Genomic DNA, 26,565 nt, shown 5'->3' on the forward strand with positions numbered 1-26,565 from the left:
GTCCATTTTTTAACAAATAGCATGGACTATAGCCCATGGTTTTGATCGATTTTGCCCCATTTTCACACCTTTTTAAAAATTAGGCATTATTTATGAAGAACGCAAAATAAGGTCATTTTGGGCCATTTGTTAACAAAAAGCATGGACTATAGCCCATGGTTTTGATCGATTTTGGACCATTTTCACACCTTTTTAAAAAGTAGGCATTATTTATGAAGAATGCAAAGTAGGTCATTTTAGGTCATTTCTGAACAAAAAGCATGAACTATAGCCTATGGTTTTGATCGATTTTGCCCCATTTTAACACCTTTTTAAAATTAGACATTATTTATGAAGAATGCAAAATAAGGTCATTTTGGGGCATTTTTTAACAAAAAGCATGGACTATAGCCCATGGTTCAGATCGATTTTGCCCCATTTTCACATCTTTTTAAAAATTAGGCATTATGTATGAAGAATGCAAAAAAAGGTCATTTTGGGCCATTTCTTAAAAAAAAGCATGGACTATAGCCCATGGTTTTGATCGATTTTGCCCCATTTTCACACCTTTTTAAAAATTAGGCATTATTTTTGAAGAATGCAAAAAAAGGTCATTTTGGGCCATTTCTTAACAAAAAGCATGGACTATAGCCCATGGTTTTGATCGATTTTGCCCCATTTTCACACCTTTTTAAACATTAGGCATTATTTATGAAGAATGCAAAGTAGGTCATTTTAGGTCATTTCTGAAGAAAAAGCATGAACTATAGCCCATGGTTTTGATCGATTTTGCCCCATTTTCACACCTTTTTAAAAATTAGGCATTATTTATGAAGAATGCAAAGTAGGTCATTTTAGGCCATTTCTGACCAAAAAGCATTGACTATAGCCCATGGTTTCGATCGGTTTTGCACCATTTTCACACCTTTTTAAGAATTGCCCATTATTTATGAAGAATGCAAAATAGGTCATTTTAGGTCATTTCTGACCAAAAAGCATGGACTATAGCCCATGGTTTTGATCGATTTTGGACCATTTTCACACGTTTTTAAAAATTAGACATTATTTATAAAGAATGCAAAAAAAGTTATTTTGGGCCTTTTCTGACCAAAAAGCATGAACTATAGCCCATGGTTTTGATCGATTTTGGACCATTTTCACATCTTTTTAAAAATTAGGCATTATGTATGAAGAATGCAAAAAAAGGTCATTTTGGTCCATTTTTTAACAAATAGCATGGACTATAGCCCATGGTTTTGATCGATTTTGCCCCATTTTCACACCTTTTTAAAAATTAGGCATTATTTATGAAGAACGCAAAATAAGGTCATTTTGGGCCATTTGTTAACAAAAAGCATGGACTATAGCCCATGGTTTTGATCGATTTTGGACCATTTTAACACCTTTTTAAAAATTAGGCATTATTTATGAAGAATGCAAAGTAGGTCATTTTAGGTCATTTCTGAACAAAAAGCATGAACTATAGCCTATGGTTTTGATCGATTTTGCCCCATTTTCACACCTTTTTAAAATTAGGCATTATTTATGAAGAAAGCAAAATAAGGTCATTTTGGGGCATTTTTTAACAAAAAGCATGGACTATAGCCCATGGTTTAGATCGATTTTGCCCCATTTTCACACCTTTTTAAAAATTAGGCATTATTTATGAAGAATGCAAAATAGGTCATTTTGGAGCATTTCTGACCAAAAAGCATCGACTATAGCCCATGGTTTTGATCGATTTTGGACCATTTTCACATCTTTTTAAAAATTAGGCATTATGTATGAAGAATGCAAAAAAAGGTCATTTTTGGCCATTTCTGACCAAAAAGCACGGACTATAGCCCATGGTTTTGATCGATTTTGCCCCATTTTCACACCTTTTAAAAATTAGGCATTATTTATAAAGAACGCAAAATAAGGTCATTTTGGGCCATTTCTTAACAAAAAGCATGGACTATAGCCCATGGTTTTGATCGATTTTGGACCATTTTCACACCTTTTTAAAGATTAGGCATTATTTATGAAGAATGCAAAGTAGGTCATTTAGGTCATTTCTGAAATAAAAGCATAGACTATAGCCCATGGTTTTGATCGATTTTGGACCATTTTCACGCCTTTTTAGAAACTATGCATTATTTATGAAGAATGCCAAATAGGTCATTTCAGGCCATTTCTGACCAAAAAGCATGAACTATAGCCCATGGTTTTGATTGATTTTAGACCATTTTCACACCTGTTTAAAGGTTATGCATTATTTATGAAGTATGCCAAATAGGTCAGTTTGGGTCATTTCTGACCAAAAAGCATAGACTATAGCCCATGGTTTTGATCGATTTAGGACCATTTTCACACCTTTTTAAAAATTATGCATTATTTATGAAGAATGGCAAATAGGTCATTTTGGGCCATTCCTGACCAAAAAGCATGGACTATAGCCCATGGTTTTGTTCGATGTTGACCCATTTTCACACCCATTTAAAAGTTACGCATTATTTATGAAGAATGCAAAATAGGTCATTTTGGGGCATTTCTGACCAACAAGCATTGACTATAGCCCATGGTTTTGATTGATTTTGGGTCATTTTCACACCTTTTAAGAAATTATGAATTATTTATGAAGAATGTCAAATAGGTGATTTGGGGCCATTTCTGACGAAAAAGCATGGAGTATAGCCCATGGTTTTGACGGATTTTGGACCATTTTCACACCTTTTTAGAAACTATGCATTATTTATGAAGAATGGCAAAAAGGTCATTTTGGGCCATTTCTGACCAAAAAGCATGGACTATAGCCCATGGTTTTGATCGATTTTGGACCATTTTCAAACCTTTTTAGAAACTATCCATTATTTATGAAGAATGCAAAATAGGTCAATTTGGGTCATTTCTTACCAAAAAGCATGGACTATACCCCATGGGTTTGATTGATTTTGGGCCATTTTCACACCTATTTAAAAGTTATGCATTATTTATGAAGTATGCAAAATAGGTCATTTTGGGGTATTTGTGAACAAAAAGAATTGACTATAGCACATGGTTTTGATCGATTTTGGACCATTTTCACACCTTTTTAGAAATTATGCATTATTTATGAAGAATTTCAAATAGGTCATTTTGGGCCATTTCTTACCAAAAAGCATGGACTATAGTCCATGGTTTTGTTCGATTTTGGACCATTTTCACACCTTTTTAAAAATTAGGCATTTTTTATGAAGTATGCCAAATAGGTCATTTTGGTCCATTTCTGACCAAAAAGCATGGACTATACCCCATGGTTTTGATCGATTTTGGGACATTTTCACACCTTTTTAGGAACTATGCATTATCTATGAAGAACGGCAAAAAGGTCATTTTGGGCCATTTCTGACCAAAAAGCATGGACTATAGCCCATGGTTTTGTTCAATTTTGACGCATTTTCACACCTATTTAAAAGTTATGCATTATTTATGAAGTATGCAAAAAGGGTCATTTTGGAGCATTTGTGAACAAAAAGCATGGACTATAGCCCATGGTTTTGATTGATTTTGGGCCATTTTCACACCTTTTTAGAAATTATGCATTGTTTATGAAGAATGCCAATTAGGTCATTTTGGGCCATTTCTGAGCAAAAAGCATGGACTATAGCCCATGGTTTTGATCGATTTTGGACCATTTTCACACCTATTTAAAAGTTATGCATTATTAATGAAGAATGCAAAAAAGGTCATTTTTGCCCATTTGTGATCAAAAAGCATGGACCATAGCTCATGGTTTTGATCGATTTTGACCCATTTTCACACTTTTTAGATATTATGCATTTTTTTAGGGATACAAAATAGGTATTTCTGGGCCATTTCTGACGAAGAAGAATTATTTATGAGGGATGCCCATATGACATTTTGAGACATTTTTGACCAAAAAGCATTGGCATTGGCCCATGGTTTTTATCGATTATATTATTATTATTTGATTGATTATTTATTAGTGATGCAAAAAAGGTTTTTTTTTTCAATATTTGACCGAAAAGCATGATTTGTCTCGTATTTCTCATCTTTGGGGTTGTATTTGGCTGGGATTTGTGCTATTTTAAAAACAGGTCGGATTTTTCGAGATTGTTGATGAAAAAGGATGGTTTATAGCCCCTGGATGTTATCAAATTTAGCCCTTACTTTACACTTTGTCTTAACTCATCGGTTGCAACCCGGGTTATAGTCATTGTGGTTTCGGTGTGGTATTTGAATAAAGTCGAATGTTGGTTCTCTCATGTGCTTCCAGCGTTTTTCTCCGGAGGGATCTTCGATTTTATTTCCCTGCACTGCTATAGAATCATATCAACTCCTAAATTCCAATTACATCATAGAACGAATCACACAGGTTTGTTATCCACTGTCTGTAAAGTGATACTGACTCTCGTAAAAACCAATGACGCATTTTTATAGGGTAGGATTTTTGCCATCGGAAAAACAGGTCATTTTAGCGGTTATTAATCAAAAAGGCTGTGATGAAATTTGGGTGTTGTTATACCAGAAAAGGTGTGGAATTGTGGAAGTCTAAAAAATGCAAAAAATTACCATGAATAGAATCATTCAATAGATGGTTGCTTTGCTATGAAATGTCAAATGTGTTCCTCAATGCTTGGCAAGTGTTTTGGCTTAGCTTTCAAGGATAACAGGTGGTTGATTTAAGAAAACCTAGAGGAACGTTTGTACTGTAGTCAATTATTCGTTATCATTATATGGAACAACTTAAAAAACGTGCATTACAAAGACAAGCAGCACTTTGATAATATAGCAGCAAAGTTTCAACTTTTCAGGGCATCTAAAATCCAGCTAGACGAGCAGCTAGGGTAAGTTCAAATAGTTTGTTATCTCGATGGAGGCGCATGTCTCCTCAAGCAATCTTATGTTAATTTATCCAATATAACAGAAACAAAACTCTAGCTTTTCTCTTTTCTTTATTTGTTATCGAATATATACCAGTCTGACGATACTTTAAGGAACTCTTTCTTTAAAGACATTGAATATAAAGGTTTCAAAGGGCGGGTTTATGTTCATGCCTAAAAGCAATGCCAATGAATTGAGGCAAAATCATTCAAGAAGAAAAGGATGCTCTGTGGCAGTATCCTTCCAACGTAAAATAAAACATATCTATCTCAAATTTGCCGCCCTTGTCTAAGATAATGAATAAAACGAAAAAAAAAAAAAAATCACATTCGAGTCTGGGGTTAGCTTTCACTAAGTTGCTCCCTCGCTTCGCCACTTTTTTCATCAGTTCTTACACGGTGGCTCAGAAGATCTTGCTTGCAATGAGCTCCTGTAAATCACAAAAGGAAACAATTTTCATCAGTTTAACAACAGTAGACTAATGACCGTATCAATCATAAGTAGAATCCCGTTCCAGACGAGAGCCCTCCTCTGGGGATATTATTTGGTCAATTGAAGGTTCAAAGTCCAGTTCTAGGATTAGTCCAAAGATTATGGTGTCATTGGGAATGAATATTGTAAACATGACGAACATATTATATATTATGAGCCCAATTTAAAGCCGTTTTAAGAAACGTTAAGATTAAGTTCTTGAATTCCCCCTTATAGAAAATCCATAGATAAGAGAAGTTGACCTCACATGATGGTCGTAAGGCGATCAGGTAGCAAGGGTACACTCAGTAGAAGGTAAGGCTCGTAAGAAAAAATGGTACTAGATATGAATAACTGAAAAGTCTAATACGTGTGCAGGTCACGTTCCTTTTAAAATAACTATTGTCCGGTCCCTGATTCCAAGTCACGGATTAAAAGATTACGATCCAATGGCTTTGATGCGTATCAACAAGACCGCCTCGACAAGACCAGCCAGTTGACTTTAAGGCTTTGAACTTCAGAGATATTCAAAGCCTGATACAAATCCTCACTGTGTTAAAATCACCATTCCCTAGATCGAGGCCTAAATAAGACCAGAGGACCAGGGAATAAGAATCTACATAATCGGATCGAAAGTGCATACATAAGGTTTGATATACATAACCTCTCAGAACGCTAATTTATATATTACATATATACTTATAATTTGTGTATTGTTGAGTGATAGGGGTATTGCTGAATACATCTGGTCAGATTTGCTCGTTGGTCGCCTGTCGGGTGATTGAGAACATCCAATGTATCAAAAAAATAGACGTCAACTGTCAATGGTGTAACCTTCTTTCGTCATTTCCGGTAGGATTATCATTATCTCCAAGATAATTCACAAACACAGCCAAAGAGAACACTAAGGTGCATGGACTGCATTGAGCCTATAACATATCGCTATGGATTACATTAGAAGAATAACATCAAAAAGCCATACAGAAAAGAAAAGTTTACCAGTGAAGCAGAAATTTTCCCATGGAGTTGGGCACATTTTGAACGACCTAGCCGCAAGTGTCTGGTTCAGCTATCTTATTATTTATCTGACCAAAGTAGCTGGGCTGTCTAATAGGCATACTGGACTGGTCGTTCTACTGGGACAGATTGCTGATGCTGTGTTTACGCCATTTATAGGTATCCTCTGTGATAGAACAGTGTGTCGTTATGGACGACGAAAAATTTGGCATTTAATTGGTAGTGTCTTGACTAGCTTGTCGTTTCCAATGCTCTTCATTCAAATGCTTCCTGAAGGGTCGTCGTCGAATTTGAAAGTCGGTTATTATGTTGCTATTGCTGCCGTATTTCAATTTGGATGGGGATGTGTGCAGATAAGTCATCTTTCTCTAATTCCTGAAATTTGCCACAGAAATAATGAAAGAGTGGAACTGAACGCTATCAGGTAACGTAGGTCTTGCTCAATGGCACGGTAGGGTTCTGAGTTGTCTCGTTGAGCAATTAGTTATTTATCTTTTTAATTTAGTTTCTTTATTCTATGCACCGCGGGTAAATGGAAGACATGTTTAATCGTGATATTAAGGCTCACAAATTGCATAGATAAGAAGCGAGAATAATATGTAGTGCATTCATTTTACGTCACCCCTGATGCGCAATACTAATATGCCAAGCAATACGAATGACAACAGCAGTAGAGCCATTTTTAATAACTACTTATTTATAATGCACATGTTATTAGCTAAACAACTTTAATCCTTCGACAAACATGCCTGGAAAGATAATGGGTTAGAGTGGCTTGATCATTGTTGTAAAATATTCGGTTGAATCCAAGGATCGAGGTAACGTCTAATTGATCCGAAAACTTTTTGAAAAAATCATGCCTTTCATCTTTATTTCTTACTTTCTTTGCAACTAAATTATTTGAAAGCATTCGATTATCCCACGAAATTTTTGTGACCTCCAAGTTTGTTTGAACAAAAGCTTATTTTTAAGAAAAAACATCCTTTGTTTACCTTGTTAACCGTTTAAAAACAAAGTAAAGGGCCTTATTTAACGTCAGTTCAGCTACTACTTCAGCTAGTACCTGGTTTCCAAGAAATGTAATGGTGCGTACTTTATCCCACTTTCTCTTCCCCATCAGTGACTCTACACGGATTTTTTTAAAACGTTTGGAACAAGTTAAATTGTCAATCATCAGACTGAACTCTAGACCGAACGGTTTAATAGGCATGAATCCACTCCATCACGCTCTGTTCAAGAACCCAGTGAAGTGTCGTTTATGAACCAAGGTTGACATGTATCAAGAAAATGTTGAGAAAAAAACTCTTTTGTTGGACCCCTAATAATACCCGTGACTGTGATAAAGCAAATCACAGCAGCAATAAGTAGATAATGTTGATTTTTTTATTCACGTTCCGGATGAAGTAGAATAAGGTCGAAAAAGAGGTTAGAACGAATGAGGCACGCGTGCTACACTTTTGACAAGCACACCGTAACTTGCACCTTGCACGAATGTGACAATGCTATACATAGTTCTTTAAGTCCGAGTTTATTATTTTCTTTATCTTCAGGATAAAATATAAAAAAGGCAATAGTTTTTCAGGGAGAAAATGTGGACGTTGAAATGAAGGTTTGGCGGACTTTCTTGTTTTATCAAAATCTGTCTGTAAATCGTTTGCTCAATGCAAAGCATGATGAGACCTCTTTCGAAGTAACCTTGGTTAGGCTCATAGGAAAATACAAAAGAACAACACAGATAGACAAAAAGCGTGATTTCTCTAGTATTTACCTGTTAGCCTTGCCAAGATAATTTTGGAAAGGATGTATGTAGGATTCCGTTTAGTTGACCTGTTTTTCTTTGGGCGAACTGAGAAAAATAAAATAATATAAATTTGGACAAGTATCGTGTGTCCGAAGTGATGAAACCTGAATCCAAAGTTAACAATTACTGAGATATAAAGAGACAACTACTGGGGACGTTATAACCGAATAATATTTACGTGCAACTTTATCATAACATCGAATAACCTTTGGAATAATCCCCTTTTTCCTGTGATAGAAGATTTCCTGATATTCATGGATCCTGCGGCGGAAGTCATAGTTCCTTCTTTACGTATTAACGAATAATGTCAACTTAATGGGTCAAACCCCACTGATAAACAGTAAAACAATCATCGATAGATTGTCAAATGAAACCTTTAGGCAGTAACTGAATCTTGGATTAAATAGGAGGAGGGAGTTGAGGTCAAATCTTTAAAAGTTTATAAGTCTTGGAAATGTTTTTAGTTCTTAAAAAGTAGTGACTTGTTGCTTGCTTTCGCATGAACGCGGTACTCGTATAAATGCATGCGCAGTGAGGTATCTATCGTCATAGCCTCGTATAAGCTTTTCACAGCATGAAAAAACGCATCGTTTGTCCTTACCTTAAATATCATCTGGTTGGTCTTCTGACTGGAATGCTGACTCGTATTTGTCTTTATACAGATCTGCGCTCACTTTTATCTGCGGCATTTATGTTTATGGCGTGACATGGATTCTACTGGGAGAAAGCAAAGATAGTGTTCTATCACCAAGTGTGTGGAAGCAGTTTATGGTAAGTTTTAATAACAAGGAAAACGAGCGAATCGATATCCAGGATTTGTCACAAGGAAGGGTGACTCCTCCGGTTATCTCAACGAATCATCTCTCATCATTCTTCATCGTTTTGCGATAATGGTATCATTTTGGTGGAGTCCAAAATAGTCCTTTACTTTGCAGTGTTTGTTCTTTCATCAAAATTATTTTCTATTTTACCTTTCTTAGTACCTGGCATTCATAATCGTTGCAACAGGAAATCTATTTAATGTCCTCTTTCACGCGATAACAAAGGAGCCTCAGTCCGAAGCTCTCGTCAGATGGTTAGCGAAGAGACACTTGAAGAGAACAAAAGCTGTTGCAAGTAGCTGTAATGGTAAAAAAGGTACGTTGAAAACCATCATATGTCATAGGCGCGGAGCATTCAACATCGAACATCGCTCCATACATTTCTTTGTAGTTTATGATCAAAATGTCAGTAGTAAAGGGAGAAAGAATTACCCAAACACCCCAAAATATAAATTATAGTCAAAAGTAATGTGAAATAAGCACATTAGCCACCCTTTGGGCTTCATAGGAATAAAATAAATTAAGGATTTATATATAAAGAAATATATGTAGCAATGTTTGATATTGAGTGTATGACGTCACAGACTCCAAAAAAGAATCGTAAAAATATCATACTTTCGTCCTGAATATCGAGAAAACACTTCATACAGTGAATACTGGACCTTTAAAGAGTATTCTTAGGAAGTTTCAGCTGAATCCAAGTTTGAGCGATTTTCGTCATAGTAGCACTTGAAGGGAAAATGGAGTTAAGGAAGAGAAAACAAAGTAAACAAAGTCTATTCAGTACGATATTTTGTGTCAAAGTCATTCACCCTTACTTCATTAGACCCTAAAAAGAACTCGAAGTGGTAAAATGAATGACTTTGACACAAGATATCGTACTGAGTAGACTTTGTTTACTAATGAGGCGTTACTTAACTCGCTTCCATTCAGTTGTCCCTAGACGCTACAGCGGTATTCTACGAACAGGAAAACGTTCTATTAACGACAGCCATGTTAGAGAGCAGGGAAAATGCTATGACAAAAAAATAATTTCCAAATGAAAATACAATTGCTATTGCTTTGCTATTTCTACATGGCCGCTGCAACAATTCTCTTTTAATTCGTATTGTTAGATCTGAAAAGCCTATAATGAGTTTTTAGTGTAGTTCTCTTTGTCTTAGGTTTGTTTATAAGTGTTCTATAGCTTTTGTTTCGCTGTTTCAGTCTAAGTATTTTCGTCATTGTTTCGTCATTTAGTCTTGTCCCTTAGGAGCTTTTGTACGCCTTATATACGCCCTCTATGTAAATACTTAGTTGGTGCTCGCAGTTTCGTCCCTTCATACACAAATGTAAGTTATTCGTTTCCATAGTTCTTATCGTTTTGCAGTTTAATGTTTCGTAGTTCTTCCTATTTGTCATACTTACTAAGTTATTTATCTGTTTAATATATTTGTCTAGTCTTTACCGTACGGTTTGCGTATGTGTATGGAATAAAATCAAGTATGGGACAAGCAGTGCCAACACGTATTGAAAAGCTTTTTAAATCCCTTTTAAAACAGCTTGTAGTGAAGTCGGGTACCAAGCAGCAGGCTCACCAAACCGACGTAGTGGCGCCACTCCTTCCATTTTAGTCTCAATATATGATGACAAAAAATACAAGCATTCCAAGAATAATAATAACGGCGAATTGTACACTTCGCACAGTAGTAGCAACATAAACGAGGATACTCCGTTGATGGAGGATCATGGACTTGAAGATAATAAAGAACTTGAAATTATCGATAGAAGTAAGGAACACCAAGTACAACAAGTACAACAAGTAAGGACGAAGAAACAATGGATGACAGATCCTACGCTCTATAAGGTAAGGTTTTAAAATTGGAGGGTATGAACGCCTAATAGTCTGTGGTCCGTCATGCCATTATCAAATAGATCGTTTTAGTTTAGGCGTATTGTTTTCCGCGTGTCATTCCCTAGAGTATCTTTTCTTTGTTTAATGGCTGTACATGAGAAGACATATGAATATGAATACAACTCAAACAAAGAAAATGACCTTGGTCTGAAATGGTAGTAAATTTTATTGGCCAAAGGTAAAAGAGTGTATTGGATTTTGGAAGAGTTGACTAATGTTTTTACGGAGGAAGGAAACCAGGAGAAAACTCTCGAAGAATAGGAGAGAAAAACAAGTAACTCTATCAACTTGTGATGACAGGCCCGAGACCAGTACCCACGATGCCAGGTGACGCATTAATAGCGAGCACCGCCCTTCCTCCCTTTTCTTCTGTAAGGTTCAGTTTAATTAACCCTGTCTTTTCGTGGTTTCAGGTTGCACTGATTTACATGTGCACTCGTATAGTTGTAAATGTCTCACAGTCTTATTTACCGATCTACCTTACCGAGACTATGAAGTTTAACAAGGTAAATATTACTTAAATATTAGTACTTGTGGAGCCTGAATCAAGCTGAATATTTGTATTGGAACCTTTCCTCTCCGTAGATTTGGATTGCAGGTCTAAGGCGTATCTCAAAGAAGACCTTTTTTAGACCCGCAAGTCAGACGACCTTCTTGGGCAAATTGCCTGAGGCGTGAAACTAATGTCTGCCTTTCAATCTGAAATTTTCAATTTAGAAATTTCTTGATCGGTCTTTTGCAGGAGGCAATTGCGTATTTCCCCCTCGTCGTACTTATCAGTGGAGTTCTTGCAAGTATTGGAGTCAAACCTTTAACTAAAAGACTAGGAAGCAAGGTATGTCAAGATTTTCGCCCAATCCTTTTCTAAATTGTGGCTACGTTGGCTAGTGCATTCCCCTCTTAAACTGAGGTCCACTGTTCAATCCCCAGTGACCTCACATATGTTTGGGCCTCTCAAGCTAGAAATGTTTCACCCAATCCTGTTCTAAATTGTGGCTACGTTGGCTAGTGCTCTCCTTTCTTAAACTGAGGTCCACTGTTCAATCCCCAGTGACCTCCCATGTTTGGGCCTCGCAAGCTAGTAATCTATTTCGTACGAATTTGAGAAACTCACGCTATGGATGTAAGTACATTGCCGTGTCCTCCACGGTACTGTTTGTCCGACTCGAAGCATTTTCATTGCTCTGTTATTGGTCCAAAGGATGCTGTGAATTCCGTACTATGAAAGTGCCAAGTGCTGTGCAGTTTTAGAGTCGTGCGGAAAGAAACCTTTACACAACATATCCCAGTTTACTCATCATTGATAACTGTCTTCTCATGTTTTTTTTTACTCCTTTAAGATCACCTACTGTATTGGATCCTTGATGGCCTTGGGAGCATGTTTCTGGTACTTTCTCCAGTCCATTGAAGGACGTAATGCTATTTATGCCACTACTGTCCTAATGGGTGTCGGTGGTTCAGTGATGCTTGTCACGGCTTTGTCGTTGATCTCGGAACTCATTGGACACGATAAGGTACGCTTTGCTCATGATGACTCAAAGGATAGCGGTAAGGTCGAGCCTCTAGTAAAGTAAAGCCTTCATTTGTTATCTGCCATTGGACCCCGAAACTAGAGTGCTGGAGGTTGAATGCGGTGTATTGCGAAGAGATCACGTAGCAGCCCATGTCTCTTGCCACTTCCCGTTAATAGGTCAACACAATACAACACTGATCGACTCGCCTCATTGTCACGCTGATATCTATTTTGACCTACCGTTCCATCTGCAATAATAATAAGAAAAAGTACCATAATGACTTGGAGAAAGTCCGGCACAGATGTGCCATTCACCAACACCTTTTGAGCGTATTGTCCTTTTACTGCCGAAAAATAATTATTTTTATCTATTTTTGTTTACCCAGAAATCAGGCGCCTTTGTATACGGGGCGATAAGTTTTACAGACAAACTGTCAAGTGGAGCTGTTATAGCTATTATACAAGAACTCAACCCAAGAAAACAACAAACGTTAGTAAAAGCTTTATTAATCTCTTGACAATAAAGAGTGAACTGTTGGACAATCTCGCACGGGAAATGGGCACCACTTTTGGGTAGACAGTACCAACTTCGACTCGAGTAAAAACTCTTGTCTTTAAACTGTTCCCAGGCAGCATCATCTTGAAAGGTAGCCATGCATCGAAGCAAGACGAACGGTGAGCTTGCAATGATAAAGACCTTTTTTAAACACCTATTCACACGTCTCTATCATTGTAAGCTCACCGTTCGTCTCGCTTTGATGTAAAGGCATGGCTACGATGGCGCCGGGAACTGTGAAGGGGATTATTTGACACCACGAAAGCCCAGCTCGACTCGTTCATGAGGTGGGATTCGAGCCCAGGTTTATGGATCGAAACTAGTTCACAAATGTCAATGTTCAACTTTGACAATATACACCTTTGATGCTAGACATCCGCAAAAGCTAAGGCGTCTTTGATAACTTTTTGCGCATATTACTGTGGCTTAGCTTAAGGCAGATCTTTTCACTGATGCTCTTCATATTTTAGAGATAAGTGTGCTTCCTGTGATGATTATGTGCGTAACATACAGAGTCTTGCTCCAGGGATCGCCGCAACAGTCGCCCTAATCATAGCTATTGTCTTTTTTGATTCTATCTTTGTGTGTCATAGAAGAGGTACGTAGAAATCCTTTTCTTGGCCGATCGAGTGGCCATAAAATTGATATTTGTCTAATACGGAAATAAACGCAGATACGTAGTTATCAAGACTTATACAGATAGATGGATGGATGGATGGATGGATGGATGGATGGATGGATGGATGGATGGATGGATGGATGGATGGATCGCCATATTTGTTACTCATCAGTTTGTTTTCTTCCTTTCAAAGTTGAAAAACGTGACATAGGAGTACAAGCAGAGATTGAAGTAGAGATTAAAGAAGACAAAAAACAAGACGACGATATGATCTGTGATAACATTCCACGAGTCAAACATCACACTACTACACCAAGACTAACGGATATTCCAGTAGAAAAACAAAATATTAATTCGAGACAAACTAACCATTCTAGTGCATCTTTAACACCAAACAATACTCTACACGAACCAAACCATGATGTTTGGCAGAAGCAATCTGATTCATTTGAAGCAAGAAACTTTATGAATGATACAGCACCAAATAATGAATACACAGCTTTTAGATTAGCGTCTGGGTGTTTACCATCACCTTTGTTGGAAAGAAGAACAGTTGTATGATGACATGTGATGCTAGATATTAGACGACAGTGATGATGACGATAACAAGTTTACAATCTTTTTTGATGGAAAAATTGATAATGTTATAATGACATATGCTAGGTATTACACGACAATGATGATGATGGCGATGATGATGATGAAGATAACAAAATGTTTATCTCAACTCTAAACCAAATGTCTGGATGTTTACCATCACCGTTGTTGGAACTATGAAGAACAATAGGATGATGATATTTGCTAGGTATTAGACATCAATGATTATGAAGATAACGTGATGTTTATCTCAACTCCAAACTAATGTCCGCTGAACGTTTGCCATCGTTGGAAAGAATATCAATAGTATGATGGTAAGGCATACAGTCGACTGTCAGATAATGGTGATAATAATGATGGTGGTGGTCAAAGTGATGCTGCTGCTGCTGATGATGATTAAGATGGTGATGCTGCTGGTGCTGCTGATGGTGATGCATGGTGCTGCTGATGCTGATGATGATGATTAAGATAGTGATGGTTGTGATGCTGATGATGATGATGAAGATTAAGATAGTGATGCTGCTGCTGATGATGATGGTGATGCTGATGATTAAGATGTTGATGCTGCTGCTGATGAAGTTGATATTGAGGAGGATGAGGATGTTGATGGTGATCATGCTGCTGATTACATTGTTTTTGTTGATGATGATGGTGATGTTGATGATGATGGTGCCGGATGGTGGTGGTGGTGATGATGATGATGATTAAGTGCGTACAAAAAATCAATTTTTTGTCTAAATAAAAACTACTTACTATTTAGCACAAGCAGCTAGTACCGTTTTCATGATGGGTATTCTTGTTAACATTATATTTGATCACAATTGATACCACAGCGATTCTAGCCGAACAAGTTTTTCCTCAAAAAAAAAGCAAGCCTTTTTAAACCCAAATAAAATTTTAACACACAGCCAGCTAAATTTATCGACTAGTTTGTGATAGCAGTTTTTCTTAGCTTGGTTAGTAGAAAGATTTTCTCAGCATATTTAGGAATACCTTTAAGAGGCAATGACATGTGCTTCGTAGTAATACAATAGTAAAGTTTTAATGGTCAAACAATTATGCTATTACAAATACATTCGCATTTGTTGGATGTTGATCTCATAAAGCTTTATCTTTTTGTATGAATATTTCTCTATATCAGAAGAGCTAAACGACAGAATTAATGAAATAAAATAATAGAATGAATGCAAAAGAATAGTTAGAATTCCATATTCTTGTAGTATTCTATTTTCTACTTCTTTTAAATGAAGATATTAGGTCAGCTCAGTTGTCGACGTCTGCTTTTGTGCGCTATTATCATAATAAGTATTTTTTCATGAGCTGTATAAGCTTCAAGCCATATATAGGGGTAAAAATAAACAACATAAAATCCAACCATATTACAGAGTTACTGTAAAATATGGATTTATTGTTATCCTTTTTTCAAATAATTCTTTCTCGAAGAAAATCTAGCTGCGTCTGCTATTTACAAACGTTTGGGAATCTTGATCAAATTATTCCGGCAGAAGTAGAATTCGAATAGATCTAAATCCTTTTCCAGAATAACCAATTTTTGAGTAAACTTCTTTCTGAACTAAAATCTTTGATACAAGACTTAGGTACCTGGGAAAAATCTATAAAATCATTATGAAATGGTAGCCACAAGTGAAAGAACTATAGGTCCTTAAGTTCTAGATTTTTATATTGTTTTCAATTCTATATCAATATTATGAAGATCATTAAAAATTAATGGTCCAAATTTTATTGTTGAAGCTTGTGCTTGTCTCTTACATGTTTTCTTTTATGCCTTTTTTGATTCGATCATTTTTTTCTTATTCTTCATAACAGAGCCACTTTATATTGTATCCATGGTTTTGTTATTTGAATAAAATTTAAATATAAAGTTCAACTTTGGATGTAATTTTTCCAACGAAAATGTAAAGTACTCGTAACAACACCGGTATCTTCAGCCTTGTTTTAAATAATGTTTGGTTTGTGGGGTAATTAAGATATTAGGTATTTGTTCTTTTTGTCTTTTTTAAAACACATTTTTTATGTAAATATTTTCATTATTGGAGGAGCCTTTGGTGATCTGACAGAGTGAATAATCTGCCTTCATATTGAAGTAAAAACTCAAGTGAGATAACCGCTGGCTTGTGGAAACAGTGGGATTATAAATTGTCTTAACCGCATCGTATGATTGTAATCATCAACATCATACGAATATCCAAACATTTACTTTTAAGCCCGGCACGGTGAACGTATCTATTTGGAAAAAACCTTTAGCTGCAAAGGATTTCGAATGGAAAGCTCTTGCAAGAAAATGATGTTTAATTGTCAGCCATTTCGTCGAGGTGGTCCAAAATCAACTACTTTACTAAAGGATGAACGTCTTATTTGGAGCCAAAAACTTTCCTTCGCTTGTGGCCATGTTTTGAACGATTTAGTCGGCAGTGCTTGGTTTAGCTATCTTCTGGTGTTTCTGACTAAAGTGAGCGAACTCTCCAATGCACACGCTGGCTATGTGATACTGTCAAGTCAGATTTTGGAGGCCTTGTGGAATCCTGTAGTTGGAAGGCTCTGTGACAGGACTATCAGTCGCTATGGACGACGAAAATTATGGCATCTTGTTGGTACATTTTGTGTTACGATAACTGTACCAATGATGTTTATGCGCTGTATATCTTGTGAGGATGAACCTTCGGGAACTAAGATGTGGTATTATATTGGATTGGGGACTTTCTGCTGTTTCGGCTGGGGCGCTACACAGATTGGTCACTTAGCTTTGATTCCTGAAATATGCAGAAGCAAAACCGATGCAATTGAACTGAGTGCTTTGAGGTGAGTTGCTGGTTACAATTCAAAACATCTCGAGTAGTTTTTAAGGCATATGCAAAGAAAAGAAATAAATGATTCTTCGTTTAGTGTTTCTTCATTTAAACAGACTTCACTAAAATCTTCATCAATTTAACATGTTAGACTCTAATGATAATTTCCATCTTAATGAGTTCATTTTAAAATAAAAATCTGAAATTCGAATTCTAGGAGGTGGCGCTTTATTTTTGGCAGATAAAATTGAAATTTTTTAAATTTAATTAAGCTGAAGAAAACGTTGGCTCACGGTATTCCCAAATTAGTTGCCCTAATGATTCAAAATACAAAACAAATTCGATACAAAACCAAAGGAAAAAACATGCAGCAAAAAATACGCCTTTTTCAAGCTTACCCTTTTGGCTGTCGGGTAAGTACAAAGAAAGGTGTTTGGACTATTTGGTACGTGACAATCGGTTTAAAAGTGGGATGAAACTTGAGGGGGCGGATAGTTTTACATTGCATGGCGACAAAACATTCATTGATTTAATTCAAATAAAACTTGTTTAATTAAACATGTTTTTTCATTTTTTATTACAGGTTTTCATTATTGTCTTTGTTTTTTCATTTTTATGACTTTGAAATGATTATTTGCACACAACGATGCATATTCTTCGGTGCGATGTGGTGATCAGTCTCTTAAGAACGAACGATTATCTCGCTAGCTTTTTCATTCGTGTTCAGAAAGCAATGAGAATAGAAAACGTAATGTAATATGGTTATAAAGGACCACCTGCAGGAAGCCATGTTGGATGACATTACTGGCTCACATGTATCGTACGGACAAAAGAAACTTTCTTAGCTCACGAAAAGTGAATTTCATTCCACTTGTTCGGGCAAAACGTGTTTCAACTTTTTTTTACAAATAAATATAACACAGCAAAAACTGATTTACTTTCTCTTGTCCTCCATACAGCATGGTTGCCTCTGACAGAAAGTATAAGCTTGTTTACTCGAGAAAGGAAACCATTTCCATCAAAAATTTCCTTATGTAACCATACAAAATTCTTGGTGCATAAAAGCTCTGATAAACTGAAAGTTACATGTAATATTGTGGGTTTTCAGGTCGGCAGTGACGTTCATGTGTGGGATATTTATCTATGTTGTAACATGGATTCTGCTTGGTCAGAGCAAGGAAGAATCTTTATCTCCGAATGTCTGGAAACAATTCATGGTAAGATCAGACGTAATTCTTAGATATGTTTGCGCTTCAATTTTGTCAGTAATTTACTGGCTAAAACTGGACTGGATGAAAAGATCTATTCACGGAAACAAAGAAGAGTTTCTTGGATGTGCTAACAAGTGTGAATTCCTAGCTCTTAGAATCATGAATGAATATGGCTCCGCAATGGCATTGGAAACGATGTCAAATGGCTTTTGCCATATGTTCACGCACCCTGCTTTCTTTTTTGATTGGCTGACTGCAAAAGCCATTTGACATCGTCCAAATTTTCTCATTCGTGCGAATTTTCTCATTCGTGCGAATTTTCTCGGTGATTAACAAAAATTCAAATTTGCACCTACGTATTTATGCAAACTTCTTTTTAGTTTCTGCTGCAAATAAACTTATAATATCTATAAACGGATTTTAAATACACCATTGACGACATATTGAGAAGTCCATAGATATCTCAATAACTATTACTAATTATATGCATTTCCCCCCTCTAGTATCTCGGTTTTATTATAGTTGGTACTGGAACCTTCTTTAACTTCCTATATCATATCTGGACGGATGAACCACCCAATGAAGGTTACGAAAGCAAAGACATCTCAAACAACTTATCGAAAAATAAAAGTAGAAAGCTCAAGAAGGCTAAAGGTAAAGCTTATAATGGTGGTGACATCAGAAATTCTTTGCGTCATCTTAAATCCCATATGGCGGCTATGTGACGTCACATCAGCAACACCATACATGGGCTTGCTGACGGATACCGGCGCACACCTTTTCAGCTTGCATGTAACTGATATTTTCCTATTTCATTCCACGTGTATTTCCCTTGAGTATTATTATTTTCTTTTGACAAACAATTATAATTATATGGACAAGACCCACGTTTCTTATGAAGGGCTCTAGTTATTGCAGCCATGTTGTATGGCAGGAACAATATGATAATTTTGCATGACATGAGAATTCATTAATATTTCCCAAATGAGAGTAAAAATTTTCTTTTACCCGATGGCTTTCAACCGTAAGACCATATAATTCCTAATGAGGATAACACATGGTTTGATATGACAAGAGAAAAAGTCTGTCCAACCTCTGCCATGGAGCCTTATTTTAACCCAAGTGTTTTGTTTTACAGTTCCAATGAAGGCATCCTGCTTTTCTTCAAAAAGTATGAATTCTAAAACCACGACTTCAGCTTGTACCAAAAACAAAAGACATACCGAAGAGGCTGTATCTTTAACTAAAAACGAAAACACTGAACCAGAAGGATTAAGGCTAGAAGTTATAGAAAGAAATATCGTTGTTGGTAAAGCAGACAGGAAATTGAGCGAATGGTTAAAGGAACCTTCATTTTATAAGGTTAGGCACCTGACGACCTGGGAAGTGGAACTTCAGCAGGGATAGGGATCGATTTCTGTAGAATATTTATACCAGGTGATCTGACGGAAATCGATTAGCCAATCAGATTGCGAATCGCGTTTGCTGAAAAAGAATCAATCCCAATAGACCTTTGCACGCCTCGAGAAGCAGAAAAACAAGATATGTGTGGATCGGTAATAATCGAGAACGTAACACATGTAATTCACCAATATTTCGCACTAAATTTCAAGAGAATACATATTTAAATCCAACTCAGAACAAAATGGCGTCCTTCTCGGTAATGTTTCGTCCAGGACTCTAGGCGCACGGTCATATTAGGGATTGATTCTTTTGCAAGTCAGAAAATTATGCATTGCGCGCTTTCCGAAATCACCTGGTATATATATAGGGAAAAATTTCAAAGTCCTTTATTTGAATTTTAGAAGTTGTGCACTTTGTTAGTGCTGTTGGTATTTAACAATTAATCGTCGAAAGCGAAGTGAATATCGGGAAATATTTACCTAGACGCGAGTCTTCCTATTTTTAACGCAAGTGAATATGATGAATAGCGGAAAGAGAACTTTTTTGTCTTTTCCAATATTATTTATCTCTGCAAGCTGCAGAATTCAACAAACGAGCGTGCGTGTGCGTGAGTTATATTCACCTGTAGGGGAATTAAGCATAAGACGTAAATTGTGACCAATAAGCGCGCCGGATTTATTATATTCACTTGTTTAAAAATACTATATTTTGGCACTTAATAAGTGATGATCCCTAAATCTGAGTACGCGCAACTGTAATCAAGGAACAGGGGGAGGGGGGAATCATGTTACTAGTTACTAACAAAACATTTTATTCAAAAATTGTTCTTTTTTTGACAGACCAATATTTTATACATGTGTAGTCGTTGGGTGGTTATCATTTCCCAAGCTTATCTTCCTCTGTACCTCATCGAAACGCTACAGTTTGAAAAGGTAAGTATACCTTAAACTAAACAACCATTCTCATCTCTCATCTTATTGGGCTATCTCTCATCTTATTGGGCTATCTCTCATCTTATTGGGCTATCTCTCATCTTATTGGGCTATCTCTCATCTTATTGGGCTATCTCTCATCTTCTTTGGCTATCTCTCATCTTCTTTGGCTATCTCTCATCTTTTTTGGCTATCTCTAATCTTATTGGGCTATCTCTCATCTTATTGGGCTATCTCTCATCTTATTGGGCTATCTCATGTTATTGGGCTATCTCTCATCTTATTGGGCTATCTCTCATCTTGTTGGGCTATCTCTCATCTTATTGGGCTATCTCTCATCTTATTGGGCTATCTCTCATCTTATTGGGCTATATCTCATCTTATTGGGCTATATCTCATCTTATTGGGCTATGTCTCATCTTATTGGGCTATATCGTGTTATTGGGTATATCTCATCTTATTGGGCTATATCTCATCTTATTGGGCTATATCTCATCTTATTGGGCTATACCTCATCTTAATGGGCTATATCTCATCTTATTGGGATATAACATCTTATTGGGCTATTTCGTACTATTGGGCTATATGTCATCTTATTGGGCTATTTCGTGTTATTGGGCTATATGTCATCTTATTGGGCTATATCGTGTTATTGGGCTATATCGTGTTATTGGGCTATATCGTGTTATTGGGCTATATCTTGTTATTGGGCTATATCTCATCTTATTGGGCTATATCGTGTTATTGGGCTATAAATTATCTTATTGGGCTGTATCTCATCTTATTGGGCTATAAATAAGGTGGAAAACTAGTGAAAACTAGTATAAACTGCGTCGGTGTTTTCAGTAAAACAGTTGATAGATAGATAATTTGTAACACCGTATGGTATGTAAAAATGAAACTGACGTTTCGGACGTTAGTCCTTCATCGGAGTAAAACCGTATATGTCATCTTATTGGGCTATATCTCATCTTAATGGGCTATATCTCATCTTATTGGGCTATATCTCATCTTATTGGGCTATATCGTGCTATTGGGCTATATCTCATCTTATTGGGCTATATCTCATCTTATTGGGCTATATCTCATCTTATTGGGCTATATCTCATCTTATTGGGCTATATCGTGTTATTGGGCTATATCTCATCTTATTGGGCTATATCGTGTTTTTGGGCTATATCTCATCTTATTGGGCTATATCGTGTTATTGGGCTATATCTCATCTTATTGGGTATATCTCATCTTATTAGGCTATATCGTGTTATTGGGCTATATCTCATCTTATTGGGCTATATCGTGTTTTTGGGCTATATCTCATCTTATTGGGCTATATCGTGTTATTGGGCTCTATCGCATCTTATTGGGCTCTATCGCATCTTATTGGGCTCTATCTCATCTTATTGGGCTATATCTCATCTTAATGGGCTATATCTCATCTTATTGGGATATAACATGTTATTGGGCTATATCTCATCTTATTGGGTTATATCTCATCTTATTGGGCTATATCTCATCTTATTGGGCTATAACTCATCTTATTGGGGTATATCATGTTATTGGGCTATATCTCATCTTATTGGGCTATTTCGTGTTATTGGGCTATAACTCATCTTATTGGGCTATTTCGTACTATTGGGCTATATGTCATCTTATTGGGCTATTTCGTGTTATTGGGCTATATGTCATCTTATTCGGCTATATCGTGTTATTGGGCTATATCTCATCTTATTGGGCTATATCTCATCTTATTGGGCTATATCTCATCTTATTGGGCTATATCTCATCTTATTGGGCTATATCTCATCTTATTGGGCTATGTCTCATCTTATTGGGCTATATCTCATCTTATTGGGCTATATCTCATCTTATTGGGCTATATCTCATCTTATTGGGCTATGTCTCATCTTATTAGGCTATATCGTGTTATTGGGCTATATCTCATCTTATTGGGCTATATCGTGTTTTTGGGCTATATCTCATCTTATTGGGCTCTATCGTGTTATTGGGCTCTATCGCATCTTATTGGGCTATATCTCATCTTATTGGGCTATATCTCATCTTATTGGGCTATATCTCATCTTAATGGGCTATATCTCATCTTATTGGGATATAACATGTTATTGGGCTATATCTCATCTTATTGGGTTATATCTCATCTTATTGGGCTATATGGTGTTATTGTGCTATATCTCATCTTATTGGGCTATATCTCATCTTATTGGGCTATAACTCATCTTATTGGGCTATATCATCTTATTGGGCTATATCTCATCTTATTGGGCTATTTCGTGTTATTGGGCTATATCTCATCTTATTGGGCTATTTCATACTATTCGGCTATATCTCATCTTATTGGGCTATTTCGTGTTATTGGGCTATATGTCATCTTATTCGGCTATATCGTGTTATTGGGCTATATCGTGTTATTGGGCTATATCTCATCTTATTGGGCTATATCGTGTTTTTGGGCTATATCTCATCTTATTGGGCTATATCGTGTTATTGGGCTATATCTCATCTTATTGGGTATTTCGTACTATTCCGCTATATCTCATCTTATTGGGCTATATCTCATCTTATTGGGCTATATCGTGTTATTGGGCTATATTTCATCTTATTGGGCTATGTCGTGTTATTGGGCGATATCGTGTTATTCGGGTATATCTCATCTTATTAGGCTATATCGAGTTATTGGGCTATATCTCATTTTATTGGGCTATATCGTGTTATTGGGTATATCTCATCTTATTGGGCTATATCTCATCTTATTGGGCTATATCTCATCTTATTGGGCTATACCTCATCTTAATGGGCTATATCTCATCTTATTGGGATATAACATCTTATTGGGCTATATCTCATCTCATTGGGCTATATCGTGTTATTGGGCTATATCGTCTTATTGGGCTATATCTCATCTTATTGGGCTATATCTCATCTTAATGGGCTATATCTCATCTTATTGGGATATAACATCTTAATGGGCTATATCTCATCTCATTGGGCTATATCGTGTTAATAGGCTTTATGTCATCTTATTGGGCTATATCATGTTACTGGGCTATATCATGTTATTGGGCTATATCGTGTTATTGGGCTATTCGCTATGCATTCTAGTAATAATGGTAGTAAACTGATGGTAAATGTATAATAATCCTTTGTTTATATAACAGGAATCGATAGCTTATTTCCCGCTGGTTGTTCTCATCAGTGGGGTTGCAGCAAGTCCTAGCGTAGGCCCTCTGAATAAACGATTTGGCAGCAAAGTAAGTAATCTAACTTGTAATTAACATTCAACACTGCTCTTCGCTAGCAGAAACTAATCTGGTATATTAAGTAGTAAAGGCTTCACAAGACGGCGAAAAAAACTTTTCTGCGCTCGCTGTCGTCCTTATGCATCTGGAGGTCATGATATCCAATTGTTTGCATTCCAATGAGCACGTTTAACTTCAAAGGACAAAGGTGCACGCATAAAAAAATAGTGATCTCACCTTGTGCGCACTTTTCTTATGCATGTAAAGAAGCTGTCACACGCAATGATTTCTGGTACGACTTGCAGTATAATTACTTTTTAAGCTCCTCGAAATATCATTGCATGTAAAAGTATCAATACGAATGTCAAACCTGTTTTTTATGGAATTCTACTCACAGATGGCGTTCATCGTGGGCTGTCTGCTGTCCTTAGCTGCAAGTATTTGGTTCTTTTTGCAGTCGATTGAAGGGAAAAATGCTGTTTACATGGCGGCCATACTTATTGGTTGTGGTGGTTCGATCATGCTTGCTACATCACTCTCTTTTATTGCTGAAGTAATTGGGCAAAATAAGGTATGAACTGTTGTCAGACAGACAGACAAATAGACAGACAGACAGACAGCAGTCAAATAGACAGACAGACAGACAGACAGATAGATTTAGAGATCAGTCAAAACTGGCAAAAGGCATACAGAAAAGCAAAATAAAAACTAACCATCAATAGAGCATGTGCATGTTACGTGTTTCGTCAATAAACGAAATATTACGAGCTACGGTTTCAGAAGCTAGAAGCTAGTTGCTAGTTGCGAGTTGGATATGCGAGTTGTTCGAAATCTAAAAAAAGCGAAGCGCGTTACTCATATCTAGAAAAATATATTCAAAGTTGAAGCGATCTGACTTACCTGGTAGCTTGCTCTGAAACTCGACGAACTGAATTTAAATTAGCGTCACTTACTTATATACTAATGCAACTTAATCCGAGGCAAGCTACTCGTGCGTGCGTGCAAAAAGGAATCTATGTCTGAATTCTATCATGCTTTTCGCGCATAACGAAACATTACGTTAACCACCATCTTGGTTGACGATAACAAAGCATCCCTCATTAGCCTCTCTTCAATCAACCAACAACATGGCGGCTGTTTCATTGTTATTTATCTCTAAAGGGATTTTTTAGTCACATTGTTGCACATAATGTATAAAAGAAAAGTAATATAATAATGTTTTTTTTCCATGAATGCACAGAGTTCTGGAGCATTCGTTTATGGAACCATTGGTTTTACAGACAAACTGTCCAGCGGTATTGTCATAGCAATCATTCAGGTTTTAAACCCGCGACCGAATGGAGACAGGTACGAAAAGCACAAGCATAATAATCAATTTTCGAGTTCCAAATTAATTAAGCGTTATAATTATACAGGAAGACAATGGAAAGCTATTTTCAATGTTACGACACCGGATCGGAACCGACAACTATTTTTTGAAATGGGTATATAAGAATACTTGACTTCACTATATTTATGATAACAGATTAACTCTTTTTTGTGTGTGTGTTGTGCACAGAAGTGACTGCCCACCTTGTGATCGTTTTGTTCGTCAAGTGCTAAGTTTCACCCCTGGATGTGCTGCTTTATTTGGTCTTCTTCTTGTAGTTTTTTTCTTCGAATCTATTTTTACTTGCAAGAGAAAAGGTTGGTATATACGCGTACACTCAATTTGGAAAGCAATTGTCGGGTTCGAAACCGGCGAAGAACAAAAAAGCTGAGTTTTGACACCAGCAAATATGTATGGTATTTTTCTTTTTAAAATATCGCATGCATAATAATGAAAAAAACATCAAGTCTATTGAAACCTTGCATCGAAAAAGAAACACATAAATAGTAAGTTTTTCTTATTTCATTTTGTAGTTTTGACTTCAGATACAGCGACTCAGACCGAAAAGATAACTATCGAAAGAGAGCGCGAACCTGGTCATGGAGTCATCCCACACGTGGTAATAAACCAAGAGAATGACTCCCCCATAAAAAAACCGGACAGTAGTAATCATAATCATGACCATGCAGTTGTTTACACAGCACGTGATGCCACGCCTACAAGTTTTGCTGTGAGTAAAGATCACGATGGACCTTCCAATGTGTTTCAAGCATCGGATCACGATTCGGTTTTGGATAATCATCTGTTCACAAAGAGGAACTTCTTATCGTCATCATGGTGTAACTTAGAGAGTCAGGCTGCTGTAAGGCTTGCGTCTTACGAAAAAACGTCTCCAAACTTAGCACGGAGATCATTTGCTGTTTGATTTAAGGGCAAAGTGAACTTACGCGGCTTTGAAGGTCTCGGTCCAACTTCGTGATGTTCGAAAATGATTAAAATATTGCTCTGTTGATTGTAATGCTCCTTCCCGAGCGAGTTGTTTTCTGGAGGTCAAGTGGCTGGTGTCTCAATAAAATCAAAGAACAATATGCGATTCAGTGCAACATAAATACATTAATAACTATATGGAACAATAACTTTACAAAACAATTATTGCTGTTAAATAGTTGCATAGTCGATCTCCTTCAGCAAGGATGTGATCTACAGTGGCGGCAGTCCAGTGTTCGAGCGAAAAATTCTGAGCGCATAACAATGCTGAAACAGGGACGGCGGAACCGGGGGGGCTTGGGAGACTTTAGCCCACCCACTTTTTGTGAAATTTTAATACATTTTCACTAAACTCAGCTCCCCCCCCCCCCCCCCCACCTTGCCATACAATGTCACTATGGAGTCCCTCCAATCAAAAAACTGCTCCGCCGTCCCTGTGAAAGACTCATAAACTATCATTAAATCTT

The 26,565-nt window shown here is 36.7% G+C and overlaps 2 protein-coding genes and 1 long non-coding RNA gene across 6 annotated transcripts; 2 read left to right on the forward strand and 1 right to left on the reverse strand.

Moving 5' to 3' along the window:
* Window positions 1–4,899: 4,899 nt before the first annotated feature.
* LOC116302282 (uncharacterized) lies at window positions 4,900–7,716 on the reverse strand. Its single transcript, XR_004197844.2, has 2 exons — window positions 7,397–7,716; window positions 4,900–5,275 (listed from the first exon to the last, which is right to left on the reverse strand). It is a non-coding gene; the product is annotated as an uncharacterized LOC116302282 (long non-coding RNA).
* On the forward strand, window positions 5,554–14,892 carry LOC116302280 (major facilitator superfamily domain-containing protein 12). Of its 2 annotated transcripts, XM_031711518.2 has the most exons (11): window positions 5,648–5,964; window positions 6,173–6,757; window positions 8,797–8,905; window positions 9,115–9,271; window positions 10,497–10,801; window positions 11,263–11,355; window positions 11,592–11,684; window positions 12,190–12,363; window positions 12,749–12,852; window positions 13,389–13,516; window positions 13,731–14,892. In XM_031711518.2, exons 2-11 carry the CDS (start codon window positions 6,261–6,263, stop codon window positions 14,096–14,098), a joined length of 2,028 nt encoding a protein of 675 aa, XP_031567378.1. In that variant the 5' UTR covers window positions 5,648–5,964; window positions 6,173–6,260; the 3' UTR covers window positions 14,099–14,892. The 2 variants fall into 2 exon arrangements, with proteins under 2 accessions (XP_088889104.1, XP_031567378.1); XM_089032978.1 differs by lacking the exon at window positions 13,389–13,516 and having other exon boundaries at window positions 5,554–5,964; window positions 13,731–13,869.
* LOC148909831 (major facilitator superfamily domain-containing protein 12-like) lies at window positions 14,313–26,462 on the forward strand. Of its 3 annotated transcripts, none has more exons than XM_031711519.2 (11): window positions 14,313–14,448; window positions 16,192–16,954; window positions 18,050–18,158; window positions 18,656–18,806; window positions 19,291–19,514; window positions 20,396–20,488; window positions 23,662–23,754; window positions 24,140–24,313; window positions 24,983–25,089; window positions 25,301–25,428; window positions 25,645–26,462. In XM_031711519.2, the coding sequence occupies exons 2-11, from the start codon at window positions 16,416–16,418 to the stop codon at window positions 26,034–26,036; spliced, it is 2,010 nt and encodes a 669-aa protein (XP_031567379.1). In that variant the 5' UTR covers window positions 14,313–14,448; window positions 16,192–16,415; the 3' UTR covers window positions 26,037–26,462. The 3 variants fall into 3 exon arrangements, with proteins under 3 accessions (XP_031567379.1, XP_031567381.1, XP_031567382.1); XM_031711521.2 differs by having other exon boundaries at window positions 16,360–16,954; XM_031711522.2 differs by lacking the exon at window positions 25,301–25,428 and having other exon boundaries at window positions 25,645–25,887.
* Window positions 26,463–26,565: the final 103 nt, after the last annotated feature.

This window comes from Actinia tenebrosa, unplaced genomic scaffold (assembly GCF_029948245.1).
Source record: "Actinia tenebrosa isolate PJP-AT-01 unplaced genomic scaffold, QUT_ActTen_1.0 PGA_scaffold1__47_contigs__length_23844297, whole genome shotgun sequence".
NCBI lineage: Eukaryota > Metazoa > Cnidaria > Anthozoa > Actiniaria > Actiniidae > Actinia > Actinia tenebrosa.

Excerpts from the sequence above, each read along its gene's own strand:
- LOC148909831 (XM_031711519.2), top strand. The coding sequence starts at position 16,416 with ATGGAAAGCTCTTGCAAGAAAATGATGTTTAATTGTCAGCCATTTCGT. Across the intron at positions 20,489-23,661 it reads AAACGCTACAGTTTGAAAAG|GAATCGATAGCTTATTTCCC; the intron begins GTAAGTATACCT and ends TTTATATAACAG. Across the intron at positions 25,090-25,300 it reads CCGCGACCGAATGGAGACAG|AAGTGACTGCCCACCTTGTG; the intron begins GTACGAAAAGCA and ends TGTTGTGCACAG.
- LOC116302280 (XM_031711518.2), top strand. The coding sequence starts at position 6,261 with ATGGATTACATTAGAAGAATAACATCAAAAAGCCATACAGAAAAGAAA. Across the intron at positions 10,802-11,262 it reads CAGATCCTACGCTCTATAAG|GTTGCACTGATTTACATGTG; the intron begins GTAAGGTTTTAA and ends TCGTGGTTTCAG. Across the intron at positions 12,853-13,388 it reads AACCCAAGAAAACAACAAAC|AGATAAGTGTGCTTCCTGTG; the intron begins GTTAGTAAAAGC and ends TTCATATTTTAG.